The sequence below is a fragment of the Sinocyclocheilus anshuiensis genome, unplaced genomic scaffold (genome assembly GCF_001515605.1).
Source record: "Sinocyclocheilus anshuiensis isolate Anshui unplaced genomic scaffold, SAMN03320099.WGS_v1.1 scaffold67, whole genome shotgun sequence".
NCBI classification, from domain to species: domain Eukaryota; kingdom Metazoa; phylum Chordata; class Actinopteri; order Cypriniformes; family Cyprinidae; genus Sinocyclocheilus; species Sinocyclocheilus anshuiensis.
The window spans coordinates 2,742,200-2,757,858 of record NW_015552546.1 but is presented as its reverse complement, the minus strand read 5'-3'; the positions used below and the strand labels follow the sequence as shown (position 1 = coordinate 2,757,858).

Sequence of the window (15,659 nt, the reverse complement as noted above, 5' to 3'; positions counted from 1 at the left end):
TATAAAAACCATTACGCCTATGGAATGTCCCCATAAAACATGGAAACACAACATGTGTGTGTGTGTGTGTGTTTAAATGTGTTTTTTAAATATCTTTTTCTGATCCATTTATATATCATTTTACTGGATGGAAATAGTTTTTTTAAATATATATTTGAATATTTAAACAAAATTGAAATATATGTCTATGTTTAAATAAATATCTAAAAAAAAAAAAATTTTATTATAAACTGTTTAAAATAATAAAATAAAATATTTATTTGTTTACAACTTCTCCCAAAGGTAATATTTTGTGAATGTAATTAATTTTATAATTTAACAATGAACGTATTATGTATAATAAAAATGAATGAATAATTGTATAAATTAAAATCTGATTCCTGCGATGTTTTTTCCAGTGAAAAGTGAGTTTGTACTGTCTTTGGTTAATGTCATTCAAACATTTTAAGCGTCCATACACTTTCTGTGGCCGTTTTACTGTATTTGAGCCCAATAAGACTCTGAATGCGCAGTGTAGTAAAGCTGTAGGTTACTTAATGAGCCCTGTCCCTTCACAACCCCGCTGTGTGTTCATGCATATGCTTAAACGTCGCTCCTGTTTTCATTTTTCTCCCCCTCCTCTTTCCCTCAGCGCTAATTTTTTCAAGGCCACAATGAAGTTCTTGTGCGCCACTGTCTGAGAGAAGCCGCAGAAATGCCTTGGCGCAGAGCCTGGAGACGTCATGGATTCCTGAGTGCGCGCTCTGCAGGAAAGCCCTGAGTCTCCGAGATGGAGCCGCTCCAGGTTTCCATGGCAGAGCGCACAAACAGGAGGAAACACTGAGGGAATCCCGTTATTTTACAGCATTGGCCCATTATAAACACCCAGAGCCGGGGAAGGAAGCCGCTCTTGATTCTCAAGTCAGTCCTCAGAGTTCCTACCACACAGAACTACTGCTATTGCGCACTGCGCTTTTTTGCACTTATAACGGAGTATTTGCTTTTTCTTTCTCAGTTTTCTCCATCCAGATTTTTCTTTTCTGCTATGAACTGTACAGAAAGGCTATTTCTGGACTGTTGAATTCATTTTTTTGTATATTTTCCAAATGTTTAGAGAGTCTTGGAGACTGATGCACGCATGAGGTCGATGGATCAAGGTATGGATGGCGCGTGCTGAAGTGTTGTGAATTACTGGTAATCAAGAATTTGATTTTTAACGTTTTCTTATAGCTAAACTGTTAATGCTAAATGCGATGTAAATGGAATGAACGTAATTAGTGATGTATTAAGCAATGAAAGATGTACAGTATATTACAGTATGTACAGTAAAGGGCAGTTACGTCATGAGGGAACTCTCAATGACATCGATACATGCAATATTGAGACATGAAAATGTAATCGTTTATGCTTCTTAACGTATTCCTTTTTTGAATGAATGAACTTTTACACTTATTACTGGATTTAGAATTATGATTCATTCAGACTATTGTCATGCATTTAACAGACTGTTTAGTTTTCAAAACTTTTTTTAATATGAAATTGCTTTAGTTTGTCAAACACATGGAAAGTTATGTCTCTTTGATTTTTATTTGTACTTATTCAGAGAGAGGAGATGCAGTAGTTCAGGTGCACTTGAGTTTAAATAGCATGTCGGTGATGCACAAAACATGAAATGATTTAATACTACTACTACTAATAAATGACCAGCTGAATTTGGTTTGGCATACTATGTGGCAGAAATAGTAAGGATTTCTTATAGTTCATCATGACTCACCATGAGTATTGAATATCATTAGTTACATAAAATTCAGACTCCTTGGCTATTCATAGATCATGCTGCAATGGAAAGTTCAGGTAATGTTGAATAACCCTAGATACTGCCACCATGTAAATAATCACATCGTGTCATTTCGGTCTATAAAAGTCTGGATAACTGTGGGTCTAAAATTGCGGGTTATTTTCCACCTTCATTCCAAAAAACTCTCAGGTCAGAGCAAGATTGCGACGTCTGGTGAGGTGGAAAGTGGTTTGATATTTCAAGGAATCATAAAATAAGTGACTGAGTTTGATAACTGTGGCCACAAGATAAAATTACAAAATAAAATTTCTAGATAGATAGATAGAGAGAGAGAGAGAGAGGGGGGGAGGGAGAGAGATAGACAGACAGACAGAGATAGATAGAAAGAGAGAGAGGGAGGGAGAGAGAGAGCTAGATAGATAGATAGATAGATAGATAGATAGATAGAGAGAGAGAGGGACGGAGGGAGAGAGATAGACAGACAGACAGATAGAAAGAGAGAGAGGGAGGGAGAGAGAGAGCGATATAGATAGATAGATAGATAGATAGATAGATAGAGAGGGAGAGAGAGAGAGAGAGAGAGAGAGGGACGGAGGGAGAGAGATAGACAGACAGAGACAGATAGAAAGAGAGAGGGAGGGAGAGAGAGAGAGCGATATAGATAGACAGACAGACAGATAGATAGATAGATAGATAGATAGACAGACAGACAGACAGACAGATGACAGACAGACAGATAGACAGACAGACAGACAGATGATAGACAGACAGACAGATAGATAGATAGATAGATAGATAGACCTATCTATGTCTATGTATGGCTCTGTCTCGTTTGTCTGATCGTCGTGTCGTATTGTGTTGTGATGAACACTCGGGGGCAGCAGTTCTTACTGGATGAGGTCGGGATTCACACCCGCCCTTATAAACTGAGATCAAGGACTAGTTGCTTTTGTTGCCGCAGTTATAACTAGTACCTGTCAACAGGAGGCGCGTGCCATCCATTTTATCACGTCTGTTTGATTGACAGATTGTTTTATGCTACCTGTAGTACGACAAATCCTCAGACAAACCTGTTCAAACCATCACTCTATCACTGACGCGACGCAGTAAACGCGTCCTGTCCGTTCTGTCGCGTCCATTGACTCCATTCCTGATCACTTTCTTTGATAGTAATGGCCGTGTTGTGATTTTGTCGAGCTAGTGTAAATGGGGGTGTGAGTGAAGTTTAAAGCGGAAGTTGAACTTGACTTGAGCGCGTCTGTCTCTCGATTCTCATTCATGCGTTTGGCGCTCGGACCCCTGCGTGTCAAACAACCGGCGTTGTCTCGACGCGTTTATGAAGTTGCTGTAGTGTAAATAAATCAGATTGAGACAGATGAGCTCTTTTTACGACGACAAGGCTGCGTTAGGACTGGCTGAGGAGCTCGATCAGGCGCACTGTCAGGATGAGCTGGAGTTTGACTATCTTTTTGAGTATGGAAGCACAACGGGACTTCAAGGTTTGTTTCACTAAACTTCTGTATAAGATGTGTGCTGAAGACTATAACTACCAGCATAATAATCTGTAGCTGTTTAAACTATTGCAAAGAACTCATAAACATTAAATACAATTTGTATCTATATGTAGGCTATATTATTTAATGTAATGCATAGGCTATTAAATATAATAGGCTACCTCAGTAAAAATATATGGGGACAGAAACGCTCCCCTGGGAGGATTTTAAAACTATTGTAATATATTAATGATATAGACCTATTAATAGTAGAATGTGATGTAATATTTTAATATAATATATATTTTTAGCTTTTTATTATTATTATTTATACAGTATTATAGTTGTTGTTAAGTAAGCATTTATTTATGTGTTTATTTATTTCATTTTTTTTTGTTCACTTGTTGGATCTTGTTCCCCTCCACATAAATGTAGGCTATAAAAATGTTAAAATCAGTGATATTTTAATTGGTTCGTTAGACTAAAAAATTATATGATTTTTAAAATTAATTTGGGATTTATGTCTGATTTTTTTAATAACAACCAATCTCTGCTCACAATACTGATGTCATTACCATTACATCAGGCAACAATTGCATTTTTCGAAACACTTACAAATTTTTGACTTTAAAACAGTTTTGACGTTGTACATGATGGTAATGACATTTGAACTTGAACTTGCTATAACACAACATCACACATTACACAAAAACAGCACATGTGACAGAATGCAAATGTACACAAAAATGTGTAGAATACAGAACACATTATGCAGAATACTGTATCCCATAATGCAGTGCGACCTTTTATTTCCAGTGTGATGAAATGAACCAGAACTAATTAATTAGTTGAGTTAGTTGATTGGACTGCCAAACATGTAAAAAAAAAGTTTGTGTAAATTAATACACAGAATTTGATTACAAATGCAAAACAATTGCATTTATTTCCATAGAGTGCAACAGTCGGGTTCCGGAAGTTAAAATCCCATTCATTTTCTCTATAGGGGAATTAATTGTAAATCATACATTAAAGAGAGACCTACTGTGAGCTACAAGGTTGTTAATCGATGGTACATGCTTCTGTTGAAGTCCTACTATATAAGAAACTACATAGGAAGCACAGCCAATGACGTATTTGTATGCAATGAATGTTGTAACGAACATCTTGTAATCATGATTATGTCATTCGTGAAATTTCGTGGCATTAGTTGTTTAAGCCTTCAAGAACACAGTCCTGGTACCTTTGACATTTTGTCCGATTTTCAGATACGCTTCAGCACATGGCTAGTTGGTTTGATTCATGGCTTTTAACTCTTAAACGAAGACTTTATAAAAATCCCTATGGGAAAAATACTTTCGAATGCAAGGCCGCTGAAAAGGACATGCACCGTTTACCACTTCCAGAATATAATGTTGAATCTGAATTGAATCAAAAATTAACAGACTTGAATTGAACTGAATAACAAAACTATTGCCTTCTGTAGAGCTGCTTATATCAGAATTCTTGTTTCATAATTTGATGAACTTTCCACAATTATTGAACAAAATTGGATTGACTTGAGCTGAATAATGACACTATTATCTTCTGTAGAGCTACTTTATAGTTGAACTTAGTTTGCTTCATAACTAATGAACTTTGCAACATTCACACTGTTATCGAGCTAAATTGAAGCAACACTGAACTAAATTATGATAAATGACACTCAGTGCTGGACAGATTACTTACAAAGTGTAGTCTGTTACTGATTACAAATCAGTGGTGAGAATTGTAGTCGGTAATGTAATTTACATTACTCATTTTAGGTAATGTATATTCGGACTACTTTTGGATTACTTTTAGATTACTTTTGACCTAACTTGTTTATAAATTTGAATTGGATTATTGTTATAAAAAAAAGAAATAAACTATATTCCATTCTTTGTTATCAATATGTCATGAAATGTATTAAACATTACATTACTCCCGGGTTTTCCAAACTGGGGTTATTTTTTGTTGTTGTTGTTGTCGACAGTATTTATTAGTAATTATTTGTCTCATACATTGTATAATTGATTTAGAGGTGCTTTTGTCCCCAAACTCAGAAGCATGGATCGCAAATTAATTTACATGACATTTACATGTTCAAAGCTAAACGATATGACACAGTATAATTTTTTAGTAAGGAACATTTCAAACTTTGGAGAATCAATGAATAATTTACTGTCATTGTGTGAATAATCTGTAATCATGTAGTCCATAAAAAAAGTAACTGTAATCTGATTATGAACATTTTAAAACGTAATATAATCTAATACAAGTACTATATTTTTGGAATGTGATTACGTAATCCAGATGACATGAAATCAGATACTACCCAGCACTGATGACACTATTGTCTTTTTAGAGCTGCTTTATAGTTGTGCTGAGTTTGCTTAATAACATATTAATTTTGCCTTATTCACAGTGTTTTTGAACTTAATTGAGCTGAATAACAACACTTTTGTCTTCTGTAAAGCTGCATTATAGTTAAAGTTATAGTTGAAGTTTGCTTCATAATGAATGAACTTTGCAACATTCAAACTGGTATTGAACTTAATTAAATGAACACTGAAATTCAACTGAATAATGACACAGCTGCTTTACATTGGAAACTGTATTTGTATCATTATTGAGGAACCTTGCAACATTCACAGTTATTGAATTGAATCAATATTGAACTAAATTAAGCTGAATATAATGACACTATTGTCTTTTAGAGCTGCTAAAACGCTATAAGCACAGGTGATTTGATTTCAAATAGTAGGAAGCATACATTGTTTACCGAGTTTTTGGACACTCTTACCCATTTTGTGTCTGTTGTTTGTTTGTTACAGATGAGCAAAGCATCTCCTCGCACAAAGACCTCATCTCTCCTCCCAGCCTCCCTTATCCTGTGGAGGAAGCTCAACCGTACGGCATCAAGCCGTGTGCGGCTTCCTTTGCCGAACTCAGCGCCGAAGGTCTCTCAGGCTACGCTCAACTGGAGCCCAAGAGCTTCCTGGAGAACGCCAGACCCAACAGCCAAGCGCTGAGCCCTCGGATCGAGATCACACCCTCCAGAGAGCACTATAGTCATGGTCGAGACTCGCTCCAGAACCATCTGGTGAACATCAGCCCCAGTCCCGGTCTCACCGTGCCCGGTCACGACCCTCTGGCCTATAGGGAGCCACAGTGCTTGAGTCCCGCCAGCAGCAACTCATCCACCTCCTGGCATTCGGAGAACCTCTCGCCCTGGGCTTCCCCTTGCGTTTCGCCCAGCAACAGCCAAGTGGCTGGAGAACTTTGCCCTCGACTCCAGGGCGTCCACACGGGTTCCCCTCGAACCAGTCCGGGAACTTCTCCGCAAAGCAGCCTGGCCGAGGAAGGCTGCGTGGGGCCGCGCTCTCCTTCGCCCCGGCCCGGCTCGCGCTCCACCTCCCCTCTATGCAAACGCACCTACGACATGTACAGAAACCTGGTGCCGGTGGCCCGTTCGCGCAGCCCATCGCCCCACGGTGGCCACGAAGAGCATCACGCCCCCCATTACGGCTCCAATAACATCTCAGGGGTCATGAATGGGTTCGGCGTCGCCCAAGCTAGTTTCATTCCTACCAAAATCGTGAAGACCAACCAGCAGGCCTACTCGCTTTACCCAGAGAACCACACTGAGAGTTACCTGGTGTCATGTGACCAGGATGTGAAGACCAAACCTGGCCCTGAACCGTTCTTCGTAATCCCTCAAATCTGGCCTAAACAGCTGGTGCCGGGAATATGCAGGTAAATATTTGCATTCTTTCGATGCATGGTTTGTTTGAAAAGTGATAGGAATTCAATGAAGCTAGTTTGTTGTCTTTACAGTTTGGTAAATTATGTCTTTATTTCCAATTAAAATTTCCACTTATTTACGCTTTTCATGGTATATGTGACCCCTAATATGGATGTCGATACCAATACCGATCTATAAAGTATGATTATCGGTCACCGATATTTGACTGATATGCATATATTTATATTGATAATAACATTTAATAAAAACACATTCTTCATTAAAAATTTAAATATTTATTTTAAATGAAAATTTTGGTATATTATTTGTTGGCAAACCTGTCAGTTGGCCAAGCAGACTTGGTTATTGGCCTGTACCGATAATCTTAAAAATGAAATGATTTAAATATTAAACAAAAAAATTAAATTAATATAAATTTGATATAAGAAATTCTTCTACTTCTACTTCTACTTTGTAAATCGCTTTGGATAAAAGCGTCTACTAAATGTAAATGTAAGAATTAAAAATAAATAAAGTTAATGGTCAGTTAGATTTTTTTCAATGTTTTTGAAAAACATCACTTATACCCCCAAAGATTGTATTTATTTTATATGAATACAGTAAAAAAAATTACAATTTCAAATAACTGTTTTCTATTTGAATATATTATAACATTTAATTTATTCCTGTGATCAAAGCTGAATTTTCAGCATCATTACTCCAGTCTCATGATTATTTAGAAATCATTCCAATATGCTGATTTGCTGCTCAAGAAACATTTCTCATTATTATTAATGTTGAAAACAGTTGTGATGCTTCATATTTTTGTGGAAAGTGTGATTCTTGGATGAAAAGAAAGTTCAAAATGTATTTAAAATAGAAATCTTTTGTAACATTGTAACATTATAAATGTCTTTACTGTCCCTTTTGATCAATTTAATGCATCCTTGCTAAATAATAATAATAATAATAATAATAATAATAATAATAATAATAATAATAATAATAATAATAATAATAATAATAATAATAATAAGCTAAATAATAATAATAATAATAATAATAATAATAATAATAATAATAAATGTAATAAATGTAAGTATTGTTTAAAAACAAAAAAATCTTACTGACCCCGAACTATAAAGATGTTTCCAGTTTGACCTGGCATCAGTGGCACAGTCTTATTACTTGTATAAGATGACATGTTCTGCAAAGCCCTGCGTGGCTCATGCACCTGCTGCTCTTTTCATGCTACGAATCGGATATGTGAAGCAAATGAGCATGACTATCATCTTTCATCTGTCCTAGCATCCCTGTGGCTTCCCTGCCGCTGCTGGAGTGGCCTCTGCCCAGCCGCACCGATCAGTACGAGCTCCACATCGAGGTGCAGCCCAAACCGCACCACAGAGCTCACTATGAGACCGAAGGCAGCCGCGGGGCAGTCAAAGCCCCTACTGGAGGTCACCCGGTGGTCCAGGTGGGTGTTCACTCTGTCTCGCCTCACTAGACGTGTGTGTGAAGGTATTTCCTAGTCATTATGCAGCGCGAGGTGATTTCGCCCTCTGCTCTTCTGTGTGTTGTCTGCTTTTATCAACCCTCACACAAATTAACGCACTCATTCATTAGTAGTGTGTGTTAAGACGACGAGCATCACTATTGTTATTGCTTATGCTTATGGTCGGGGATTTTTGAAATTTTTTATTTTATTTTTGAATCCCTAACCCTAATTATTAAAATGTAAGCTGATAACTCATCCAGATATAGAAATAAGACCTCAAATAATGGTCTTATAACACCCTAGCAACATGTTGCTACATGCTTATTTTATTTGATAATTTTTTTATTATTTTCATCTATTGTATTTTATGTTATAATGATTTTATATGTATGTATATACATATATTTGCAGTTTTAAAAATATATATTATTTGTATTATTTTTATATTTATATATATAATATTATACATATTTTATAAAAATATTTGGTATTTTATTATAATATTTTTAATTATTGTATTTAATTAATGAATTTATTTTTCTTACTTTTTTACATTTTACAGAGGGTTTTACTGCTTTTAGGTTGCTTAACTCTGTTCAGGAAGTGGTGTTTACCTCAAGCTTTTACAGACGCAGTAATGGCAGCTGTATTCTGAAGACACATGATATTGCTCAGTTTGTTTGCCATTTAAAGTTTGAAGTTGCTCGGGTAACCGTTTATATGAAAGGCCTCTTGTTGGTTTTTGCTCTCTCAGTGTAAACCATATTTAATGGTCTTGTTAGCGGAGCGGCCAGCATCCTTCCGATGTCAGCGCTCTGCTGAAGATTGCAGACTGCCTTGGCAAAGCCAAAATGTTTAATGCTTTCCATTCCCTGGCGCTGGCTGTGGTCAGTGCAGCTCGGCGCTGGCCAATCACGTGGCGGGAGTTACTCAGGACTGCTCCTTCCTCTACTTTACTTTTCCAACCTCACCACTGACTCACTGCTCGCCCGCTGCCATGGCAACCAGGTTCTCAGATGGCCCATGGAAACGGCTGTGTTTACTCACTCACCTGTACCTTAAAGAGACACATTTAGATGTTTCATGCAGATTGCAGAATGACAGTATTTAGTGACTTCTACTGTCAAAATCAATTAAACGTTATGTTGTTATTTTTTGAGTTCATCTGATTTTTGATTGCAGACATTAGTATGTTGACAAATCTGAGCACAGTTTGAGATGCTCTAGAGGAGACCGCAGAAGACTTGAGCAAACATGTCAATATGCTCTCCATTTAATCTCACTGCACTTTAGGAGGAGCAGTTGAGATATTAAAGAGATCTCATTTATGATTCATCTTTCTCAGATGTTGCTTTTAAGCAAGACGTTCATCACTTTCATCATATTCATATTCATCATATAAAAGTTTACTAGGTCACTAAACCAAGTACTATCTGCAGTTCCTTTGCTCCAGCTGCACACAATTCATCCCACATATCTGATGCAACACTGTTGCATATCAGAGATGAAGTGTCGACACATGCCCTGCTCAATGTGCTTTTGAACTCCAGAGTAAATTTAGCTGCATCTTCATGCTCTGTGGTTTCTGCACGCTTCCTTCCGATCTAGACACTTTTTTTTCTAAGAGTGCACATCTAATTTGTTTCTTGCGTTTTTGTGTCATCTGCTTTCAGTGTTCATATGGCTCTGCTTGTGCAGTCATGTCATGCTGATTTGAATATTTTCAGTAAATCACAAAAGGACACTAACGAAGGTCAGTTTTTCCATCAGTTGCTTGGAAGGAAGCAGCTGAAATGTAGTCATTCTGAAAGTGTCTTATACTTTCATTTATCATATAATCTGTCATGTGTGGTTTTGACACAAACTGAAGGCTGTTAGTTATTTAACAAAGTGCAAGATCTTTGATATGTCATGACCCAAACTGCCTATTTCAATAGGAAATGTCAACAGTTTTTTTTAGTAATTGCATTTAAAAAAAATATATATATATATATAATATTAATAGCATTTTTAAATAAAATAAATATTATATATATATATATATATATATACATAGAATTTTTTTTAAATATATTTTTATTTGCATTACTTTTTATTTTATTAATTGCATTTATTTAATTGCCGTTTTAAATATATATTTTTATTTATTTATTTATTTTATTTTCTTTATTACTTATTTTTTTTTTATTATTTACGTCTTTATAAATTGCAGTATTTAAAAAAAATACATTCTTTTATTTGTATTACTTTTAAATTGTCATCAGTTGCATTTATTTAAAAAAATATATTTCTTATTTGTATTACTTATTTACTTTTGTTTATTGTGTTTATTTGTTTTTACAGTTATTTTTATTTTATTTTATTATAGTTTAAATTTTATTGTATTTTATTTTCTTTCTTTATTTTTTATTCATTATTTTTGTGGTGGTCATTTTTATTTTCAGATTTTTTTTAAAATTAATTTTATCAGAGACCGAAATATGTCAACCCAAAGATAAGTGAGGTTGGGATTTTTTAAGGACATGCATTGCCATTTACAGGGCTTGCATGTTCCATACCAAGTAAATACTAAGTTTGTGTTTGCAGAAATCATCAAAGTGCCCTTGAGCAATGCATTTATCATATAAGTCCAGCTCTCTAAATGATCAGGCAGTTTTTTCAGCCTCATATTATATTAAAACTGGCCTTTTTCCTTCACCAAGCCCTTAAATTACAGCCTCCAAAATCTCCAGCCATGAAATACGTGAAGTTATAATGTAGCTAGATAATGCCTGTTTTGTTGTGCACCATATCTTGCTCATCTACAACAAAATGACAAGGCCGTAGTTGTTTTTCTCATTGGGCTTGCCATGTTTTGCATATGAAAATGTGACCCATTTGCCTCCGTGTCAGACAGGATTTGAAAGCTCTTCTGAATTATTAACCTTCAGTGCAGGAATTCAGATGCATTTGTGCAATCTCACATTCGTCTGCATATGCATGAACCCGATTTTCGATTTTTGCGCTCAGGCACTGTATGATTTCCCAACTGCCACACCAAACTCAGTCAGATTTTGGGTTTGAATTTGAAGTTTATCTTCCACGATCAGTCAAATGGCACTGGAAGGACCCGTAGGCCACAAACCTTGCCACAGTTTGAGCTCTCGAGTGACTGATGGGTTTCCTGCAGAGTTTGATGAGATGAGAAGATGTTTGCAGACGGCACACACCCTTCTGGCTCGAGTTCAAGGTTTCTGGAAATGCTAATGTTTCCAGCAGGTCTCTGCTTCCCAACCAGGAGAGCAGGCCTTTGCTAAAAGAGCTGCTAAAAAAAGCGCTTTGCGTGTGTGCATCCGAGATACTAGTGATGTTCAGTTGGTATCATAGCATTTCTTCTCTGCTGTTTTTTAAGTTCAGGTTGAAACGTGATCATTTTGGGGGCATTTATGTGCAGGTATTTCACAGTTAACTATTAAATAATTCAAATCTCATCCAGACACAATTTTGAACTTTTGCTTCTTTTTTTTTGACAATAGGCCAGCAAGCATGACAAATATTATATATTTTACATATATATTTTTTATATATTAATATTTTATATTTTAAAATATATTTAGTATTTTTATACATTTAATATATTTCTATATATTATATAATTATATTATATTTTTTAATACTTTTATTCAGCAAGGGCGCATTAAATTAAGGATGTATTTAATTAAATACAATTTATCAGCAGTGACAGTAAAGCCATTTATAATGTTACAGAAGATTAAAGAATCCTGAAAAAAATGTGTCATGGTTTCCACAGAAATATGAAGCAGCACAACAATTTTCAACATTGATAATAATCAGAAATGTTTTGTTAGCAGCAAATCAGCATATTAGAATGATTTCTGAAGGATGATGCACTCATCCTTTTCAAAAGGCACACCTTTGTACCTAAAGAGTCCATATCATAGGCGTAATTTGCGGGTGGGACGGGTGGGACATGTCCCCACCACTTCTTCATAATCTAATTAGGGTGATAAAATAAAAAAAATAAAAAAACATTTGGCTCCTTACGCATGCATAACTCGTGCAGTGCAATAACGACGTGATTTGCAGCTGTCGCACTTTTCGTAATGTCATTAGGCTATAGCATTTTATTTTAAAAATGGAGAGCTTCCTTGTGCTAAGTAGGCCTGCCATCTACTAAAGATTTTTCTAGTCAACCAGTCGCACGTTATATTAAATCGATTAATATAATAATATATTAACCATACTTCAATATAGGCAGACGTATTAGGCTAGAGCCTATTTCGCGCTCAAGCTCGCGCATAAAGCAATTGCCTCAAAGCACCGGCAAAGTGATTATGAACGTGTCGGGGGAAAAGAAGACATTTTAATATTACAAAATCGAGTGGGCGAGTTTTCCTTATATTTATTTTATTTTTCATATAAAAATTATAATAACCTGTTTTCGTTATATTTAGGCCTACTAATAAATTGCAGAAGGTGCGCTCAGCAAAAATGAAGCGAATATTGATGGTTTTCACGCTTAAGTAAAGTAAAAGACCGCTTCTTAAACCAGAGAAGGTGAACATGTTGGTATTCTTGTGGGGGGGAAAAAAAAACAAAAAAAAAAACATGCAAGCACTGTCACTGGCAGCAAGTTTAGTTTTACTTTTCTTTTTGTTTTGTATTCATTTTGAAAAGCTTAGGCTATCTTTGCTGTTTACCTCACCTTATCATGGAAGCCCGTTTCCGCCACTGAATAAAAAATAAAAGAGGTAATTGCGACTTTTTATCTCACAATTCTGACTTTTTTTCTCAGAATTGAGAGATGTAAACTCGCAATTCTGAGAGCATATCAGTCTTTTCCCCCCTCAAAATTGGACTTTAACTCGCAATTGCGAGTTTATATCACGCGATTCTGACTTTATAGCTCGCACTTGCGAGTTTATGTCTCACAATTCTGTGAAAAAAAGTCAGAATTGTGAGATAATTTTATATACGAATTTTGACAAATAATTCAGAATTGCGAAATATAAGCTCAAGTCATAATTGTAAGAATTTCGAGAAAAAGGCAGAATTATGAGATATAAATCGCAATTACCTTTTTTTTTTTTTTTTAATTCAGTGGCGGAAACGGGCTTCCATACCTTATGCTATGGAGGCTCTCTCTCTTTTTTTTTTTCTTTTTCTGATTCCTCAGTGTTTGCTAAACGTTCTGTAATTTATTAGTCATTATATAGCCTAATACAGCGTGTAGCCTAGGCCATGCCTCATCTTATTCGTTTTTGTTAATAACGTTTTGTAAGCTAGTTTGTCATTGAATACTGTTTTATTGTTGTTGTGCATTTTAAATTAAAAATAATGAATCCATCTTTTTTTTTTTTGTCTTAAAACGTAAAAGGTGTATAGATGTAAGCAAAACAGACAATTATATTTTATTGTAAAACCTGACAAGATCGTGAAATCGAAAAGTGAAAGCATCTGAAGCCCGGCTTATAACATGGCAAAAGAGGAACTCCCGTTCACAAAATTCAAATCACAAATAATACTACTGATGAAAAAGAACGGGTTGAATGTTAACTACGTTCGTTTCCCTATAACTATAAACTACGATAAAAGTTCATCAGCGTGCATTGATTAACAGCATGTTGTAGCGCAAAAAAAAAACAAAAAAAACTCAGTGCATCCAACTGAGAAAGTTAATCGCAAAAGAGCGACCAGTGGGAAGTATGAGTCTGGAGCCCTGAATTGCCCAGCTCCCTCTGTCTAGCATCTAGCACCCCCTCAGCACCTGAGTTCAAAATTCTCTGGCGCCGCCCGGTACATCGATGTATTTTTGAAAAGCCAAAATTATGTTTGTCCAACTCTAAACCCAATCCCCAAGTAAATTAGGTTATTAAATAAAAAAATAGCAAAACGAGTTGCGCGGTGTCCCCACCACTTTTCAAAGCAAAGTTACGGAACTGGTCCATATTTTTACCTTAAAGGTACCAGTGGCGGGCCGTGCATTTTACACCTAGGCCTTCAGTGGCATTTACAGTGATGCTGTTTGCTAGCTAGTACACTGACCATCCAATCAAAGGACGAGAAAATGCTGACGTTATCGTTAGCCAGCTAGTTGGCCCTGGTGTTGCCAACTCGAAATCTGATTGGTTAAAGCGACGGTTTCATTGCCATTGATTTAAGCTAACAGACTCCTGCACTTTTGATTCTGAAGGCCTTAAGGCAGATTTCTTTGACCCTGGCAACACGATTGCTGAAATATGATTGGATAAAAGCTCTAATATAAACATACACTGCTGGAAGCAGTGCAACCAAGAGAAAAGCTATGAAAGGAAGAGAATAGACTATTGGAAATAATTTAATACACATTCATGGAAAAATATATTAAACTAAATCAGTGATTCTGATAGTGTTTAGGCCAGCAGAGAAGGCTTTGCTGGCCCTGACGGCCCACCACTGAAAGGTGCATATAAGTACCTAAAGTGTACATATTAGTACCTAAAAGGTACAAAAGTGTACCTTTAAAAAAGGTACCGCCCCAGTGACAGCTTTTGTACCTTTTTTTCTTAGAGTGTGTGACACTGAAGACTGGAGTAATGATGCTGAAAATTCAGCTTTGCATCACAGGAATAAATTACATTTTAAAATATATTTAAATAAAAATAAGCTGTTTAAATTGTAATAATATGTAACATTTTTGTTGTATTTTTGATCAATTAAATGCAGCTTTGATGAGCAAAAGGGAACTTCTTACTAAGAAATTGCAAAATCTTACCGACCCCAAACTTTTGAACGGTTTAAGTCTTAGAGTTTAACATTGAACCATGCTAATAAATATCTCTTTTTGCGCTTTTCTGTGTGCAGTTACGTGGATACCGAGGCAAGGAGCCGCTGGGATTGCAGATCTTCATTGGCACGGCAGACGAGCGCATCCTGAAGCCTCACGCTTTCTATCAGGTCCATCGCATTACCGGCAAAACCGTCACCACCACCAGCTACGAGAAGATCATCAGCAGCACCAAAGTCCTGGAGATTCCTCTCGAGCCAAAGAATAATATGAAAGCAATGTGAGTAAACCTGGATGATGATGATTCTTCCTCTTCCTCCAGTTTTTGGTTTTAAATATGCATAGTAACATGATGCTTCTAA

At 36.0% G+C, this 15,659-nt stretch overlaps 1 protein-coding gene across 1 annotated transcript in view; it reads left to right on the top strand.

Annotated features, from left to right (window-relative positions):
• The first annotated feature begins 2,584 nt into the window (after positions 1–2,584).
• Positions 2,585–15,659, top strand: part of nfatc2a (nuclear factor of activated T cells 2a) — a 33,908-nt gene continuing 20,833 nt past the window's right edge. The window contains exons 1-4 of the mRNA XM_016454742.1: positions 2,585–3,276; positions 6,123–7,044; positions 8,342–8,510; positions 15,375–15,577. Coding sequence (XP_016310228.1) covers positions 3,153–3,276; positions 6,123–7,044; positions 8,342–8,510; positions 15,375–15,577 — 1,418 coding nt within the window. The 5' untranslated portion in view covers positions 2,585–3,152. The remainder of the gene's footprint in view (positions 3,277–6,122; positions 7,045–8,341; positions 8,511–15,374; positions 15,578–15,659) is intronic.